The sequence below is a fragment of the Chelmon rostratus genome, chromosome 14 (genome assembly GCF_017976325.1).
Source record: "Chelmon rostratus isolate fCheRos1 chromosome 14, fCheRos1.pri, whole genome shotgun sequence".
NCBI lineage: Eukaryota > Metazoa > Chordata > Actinopteri > Chaetodontiformes > Chaetodontidae > Chelmon > Chelmon rostratus.
Genome location: NC_055671.1, coordinates 14458784 through 14464783, shown reverse-complemented (window position 1 = coordinate 14464783; position 6000 = coordinate 14458784). Strand labels below are relative to the sequence as shown.

Below are 6000 nucleotides of genomic sequence, written 5' to 3'. Positions count from 1 at the left end.
GACGAAACGATAACAGAAATATTCGAGGAATACTACAGGCAGCAGTGTGTTTCTATGATCCTCTCGCTTTTCTGTGACTACATGTTGCTACTTGTCACTTTGATCATGAAGGTGACACAACTCTGCAGAGAATAAAGGCTACAGTAGAAGTACAGTAGTAGAATTGAGTATTTATAGTTTAGAGGACGTTGTAGATCCAAGATGAACTGACAGAAGACCAGGACTGAGAGAAAAAGGTGCAATTACAAAGCTGTGCTACTTCAGCACCACGGACAGCACCATGGATTATCAATACACAGCACAGACATTCTAACTTTAACACACCTCAGTCAGGTAAAGGATCAAATGAGTCTAAAATATTCAACCAAACAACCCCCCCTGCACTCCCTCTGCAGCTGGGGGGTGGAGAGGTGATGGCAGGTTAACAGAGTGGATGCATTTTGGTCATTTTCATTAGAGGAGTGTAATTACTTTTTCAGTGAGTAATGTGTGATGACTAATCGATAACAGCTTTTAAGTAACTTGCGATCCAACACTAGTGTAGTAGGTGTTTATTGTCTCCTGACAATCTTGAATCTTTTTAAAACCTTCTAAAGCTTTTTTTGAAACAAAGTTCAACGATTTTTCAGCCTTTTCAAGACTCTAAAAAAAAAAACAGTGTTAAAGACAAACACTCACTTTTAATCACTCTTTCCTTGTGTGATTTTTTTTTATTTTTTGGAAGCCCAGCAGACCAAACATGTATTTTGTTTTGTAAACTCAAAAAACAATTAGAACAACATTCAGAGTACAGTTAAAACAAATGCCAACATGTGCATCCTTCACACACTTTTGCCCCATCTTCATTTTTTTTAAAAGAAACAATTAAAATTAAAAGAAATCTGACTACACATGTCTTACTCAACACTGAGCATCACCAACACATGTTTGAAACCAAAGAGATGAATCATTTCTATTAAAAATGCTGTGATCCTAGTATATGACACATGACATAAATAAAAATGCAAGCCGGTCTAAAACACTGTTCATCAAATCCTCAAATCTTGTTGTTGAATTGTCGTTAAATTAAAAGTTAAATGTTATTTCCGTCAAATTTCCGGTGTTTTATAATTGCCCTGTGGAAGGAAGTGAGCAACTAAATATCAGTCTTTTGTTTGGCTGCCATTTAATCAGATGAATCACCGGCCGCCCCTCTGCTGCCTCAGTCAGATATGCTGTTATCTCGCTGGCGGAAAAAGTCGGACACACGTTTAATCACCAGGCAGCCCATCATGACTGGGACCAAGTTCATCTGGCCAATTTGCGGATGTTACTGAGGAGTCGCCTGCTGTATTCCCTGTGGTCGACCGGCTGCACTTCCATGACAGTTACCTTCACTCGACTCTCATCCTGAGGAGGGAAACACTGAATTAAGTGAAGCAATGTCTGAAAAAGATATTTCTAACCTCTATGATGAGCAGCATTCTGAACATCCTGAAACCAACACACGTGAATGGGTTTAAATAATAACCAGAGCAGAAATCCATGTAAAGTCTGTCATCTAATGGTGGAAAGTGGTTCTGGTGGAGTTCTGAACTGTCTGCTGTTGGCTTGGCTTTCTGTAGATCTGTGGTTCTAAAATGTTCCAAACTATGGCACACCTTCATAGGTATTTTCTTATGCAACAGGCAAGCCCTTATTTTATTTTTCATTCACACCGAGGATGAAAAAGACAGCTCACAGAGATATATGATGCGACTGGCAATATCACACTGAATGCACTGTAGCACAATGATCTCCCAAAAGCAGCCAAAATCTATACAGAAAAGTATAAGCCCAGTAGATTTCCCTGCACAGTCCAATTTCAGTTTGTTTGGTTATCTCGGACTGTATCAGCATTTAAAGTGACAAATCCTTCCACTGCTTGCTCTGACGGTCATTATTTTCGAATGCACACCTGGAAAACTCATAAGTTTGTTACTGTGACTGCTGGCAGGCCTGCGCCACCGTGTCCTCAGCTCAGGCCAAACTGCATGTTTGTCAGGACTTTTAATACGATGCATAGAGCACATAGCAGAATGTGGTGATTTAATCATCCTTATTGGAGACATACACTCAATTTAACCCTCGTATTGTCTTCCCATCTACTATATGATATGCAAACACTTGAAAACAGGTCAAAATTGACCCGAAGACAATAGGAGGGTTAAAACTGTGCAAAGACAGTATGTTTAATGTTTGACCTCATCAGCTTCACTAAGAACATAAATGTGGTTGGTGCCTTTTCTTCACATGGTGAACAGTTATTACAAATGCACAATAAACAATAAAAAAATGAAGGAATCTCGTAGCGTCCTTCGCTTATCATGAAGGCGCCCACTTTGGGAACCACTCCTGTAGACTACAGAGGCCTCATACAGATAACGGATTCAAGGATTTCTGAACAAAACAAAACAAGGTGAAAAACCTACTCAAAGACAGTTGATCGTAACAGACTCGATGCTAATTAGACCCAGTCTGACATGAACAGAATCCAAATGAAGCGAGAACGCCAAAATGGACAGGCCAGCCATGGCTGAAAGGAGTAACAATGCACGTGGCTTCACCTGCACTTCACAGCCCACTCTACATTATATTTTTCTCCTGCAGCGATCACGACATACCACGTGATTAGAGCTGGCAGCAGCTCCGCTTAGATCGACAAGAGTATCAGAGGCACGGATCAGAGAACTGCAGCAACACAACAGGACCTCTCATCCTGATTGGACTGCATATAGTTTGGCTCCAAGTCGTCCAATGTGAAAACCTCTATGGTGAATGTACTTTGAGGGGGGAACAGAGGGTGAAAGGTGGAATATTCTCTGATAAAATTGTGTTGTACCTCTACTTCTCAAACATTATTGTTGGAATTTTGAAGATAATGCAGATTTCCAATGAGAGAGCTCAACACAAGACTCAGTGTTGTTCAGTCTCAACAGTTTGCAGCAGCCACCATCGGCGAGATGCACAGCACTTCACATTAAATATGATCAAATCATGCAGTGGTCTCTCATGAATGAGAAAAACTCATTTCCATTAAAATCACGGCCAATGTAAAATAGATTAATCCAGAGACAATTCGTTAATCAATTAGCAATTCAGCTAGCATAACCAGCATCAAGGATTTAACATTTGCTCATTATCTCATGTGATTCAACACCTCTATTACTATTTCAATTTGCATCTACCTGAGGATAGCAGGCAAATTAAACAATACGGGGGGGCTATTGAGACAAAGGTGCCACTTCACAAAAGGTGACAGCTTCTTTAAAAATAATGGTCTTCCAAAGGACGAGGCACTGAGAGAAAGAGGACGTATTAATTGAATGTGCGTACACTAATATTCCAATCACATCTGGAGAAAACAATTACTCTGTGGCCTAACAGTCACCCCTATTCTCTGACTCGGTTTCAGATGGTGGGGCTCGTCCCCTGAGGAATTGAACAATACAACGTCTGGATGCTGACACGCTGACAAAACATGTAGAAACACACATGCAAATAGCCAACACGCACCTCCTACGGGTGCCACGACCTCACGGAGAATTAATGAGGTACTGTACTGTACCAGACAATCAAACAACATAAAGCTGAGGAGCCCTGTGGAGATAATGAGGATGTAAATCATAGAATACACAGTTGAGTTACATGTGAGTGAGGATTACATCACTTTTCATATAGAGCCGTCATTTATAGATTTTATAAGAACAATTTTCTAGAACAAATGACCATAACCATGACTTTCAGCTGTACTGTGTTTTAGTGCTAATAACCAAATGTTCTAACAGTGAACTAAGTTGTTGAACACGGTAAACATTTTACCTGCTAAACATCAGCATGGTAGCTTTGTCACTTCTTCCCTGAGTTTTCTCCTCATCTGAGTCGAGGGTCTAAGGATAGAGGTGCTCTGTACAGACTTTAAAGCCCCTTACAGCAAATTTGTGCTGCGTGATATTGGGCTACATAAATAAAATTCACTAAACTTGTGTTAGCATGCTGCTCAAAGCACCTCTGCACCGAAGCACGGCCTCAAAGAGCGAACAAGCTGTACACTCTTATGTCTCGTTACATACTTTTATACTTTTATAGCTGTATCATTTCCTATTCATCTTATCGGATTTCACAGATCCAAGATGAAACTGACAGAAAGGCAGGACAGCAGAGTCAGGCTGCTGGTATGTCAGAGTCATGGTCCAGACCATAGATTCTTTAACTTTAACAAACCTCAGTCAGATAGAATCAATGAGTCAGGCCAGGGACAGCGAAGAGACCTGAGCCTGGTGCTGACGAGGCCTGCTCAGAGTGAAGCTTGTTGACGATGTAAAGTGAGTGTGTTGCTCTCAGTGGCCTGTCTGTTAACATAAGGCAGGAAAAAACAGGTCCCCTCTGACACTAATGCATTCATTGAGACAAAAATCAATTAATTTACTTCAGACAGACAGATGCACTCCTACACAAGCACAGATATTTACACTGACATAGCTGTTTGTACCTCTACATATATTACTAATACAGTGTAGCACTACAGTTTTAAGATAAACATCCAGCCTGGAATAAATTTACCAAACCTTGCATCTAGTTTGTGGTTGGAAATCAGATGCACTTTCCCAAATTCTAAGTGCATCAATTACCTTTTAAATAAATGCAAATGATTCAAAATTTATGTGAAAAATGCACTCATCTGTGTTCAGCAAATCCAATCCTGCAGTCCAAATGTGATCTTCACCATCATCTGAATTCCATTAACTCCACCTGTGGCAGAGTGAGACGGGCCTCTACTACCATTGTAACCTGCAGCACAAGTGTCTGCTCAACTGCACAACCTCCTGCCTCTGTGGGCTCCACCTTAATGGGATGGCATTTTATCCTAATACGGTAAAGTGTTTTTTGTCAGACTGTCTAGACTTGTATCTACATCCTGAGATTGAGGTATAAATGTTGCTATCATTCATGACATTACGATACATTTTTCTAGCAACATTACTAATGGATTAGCAGTCATTGCTGTTTTCACAGATCACTTGAGCCGGATGCACAAACTGTCTGACCTGTTCTTTCTAATCACTTCCTGCGTGGAGGAAGATCACATGGAAAACAGCACCGATGAGGGGTCGGCATGCTTCAACAGAAGAGACGAACAGCGTATGAAACCCTCTCCCTCCACGCGGCGCAGGAACTGGGGCGGGCTGACAATTTCTGTAACTTTCCGAAAGCAACGACATGACAATCCAAGTCCACGTCCTGCAGGGACTGGCCAGGTGTGCAGAGGTGAGAAAAGTAGGCCGAGAACTCGAACTTCTCCCTCGAGGTCTCTATTTTCAATCTTTACGCAACTATTTGTCTTCTCGTGTGCGCACAACCCAGTGCAACACTTTGAATGTCAGCCATGAGAAAGTGTCAGGAAATGTGTGCCTTTGTCCCCATATGTAAAGGAATATCACCTCTCGCCCCCCTCTACGACGGTCTGCTCCATCTCAGAACAATGACAAACACTTCTGCCTTCCAATTACAGATACACAGACACATATTTTACCCTTTATATATATATTATATACAATGTATATATAATATTGATATATTCGATCATATATTTTCTTTTTACAGACAGACAAATATATACTACATATGCTGTTTATTATATATAAACTTTCTGTATATTTTATGCATTGTTTTATGATGTTGGTATTTCATACTGACTCTGCTGCATAAATAATGGATAATCATGTATACAGTATTGTAATGTACATAGCTTTTGGATGTAATTTCTTTAATTTCATTTATTTCTTTTAAACAGTTTTTCATTTCACTTTTTTTTTACCCCTTTAAACTGTTTCTTGCACTGTTGTCCTCTAACATGATTTTCCTTAAATTACATCTTATCTCTTGAATCACATCAGTAATAGAGTCGGAAAACAGGCATTTATGTGAAAATTGAGCAAATCTGTCATGAACTATAGTCCAACATTTCCAGATAGTTAAGCT

The 6000-nt window shown here is 40.2% G+C and overlaps 1 protein-coding gene across 1 annotated transcript in view; it reads right to left on the bottom strand.

The window, feature by feature from the left end:
- Positions 1-718: 718 nt before the first annotated feature.
- LOC121617082 (replication protein A 70 kDa DNA-binding subunit-like) overlaps positions 719-6000 on the bottom strand; it is a 37253-nt gene continuing 31971 nt past the window's right edge. The window contains exon 17 of the mRNA XM_041952102.1: positions 719-1389. Coding sequence (XP_041808036.1) covers positions 1288-1389 — 102 coding nt within the window. The 3' untranslated portion in view covers positions 719-1287. The remainder of the gene's footprint in view (positions 1390-6000) is intronic.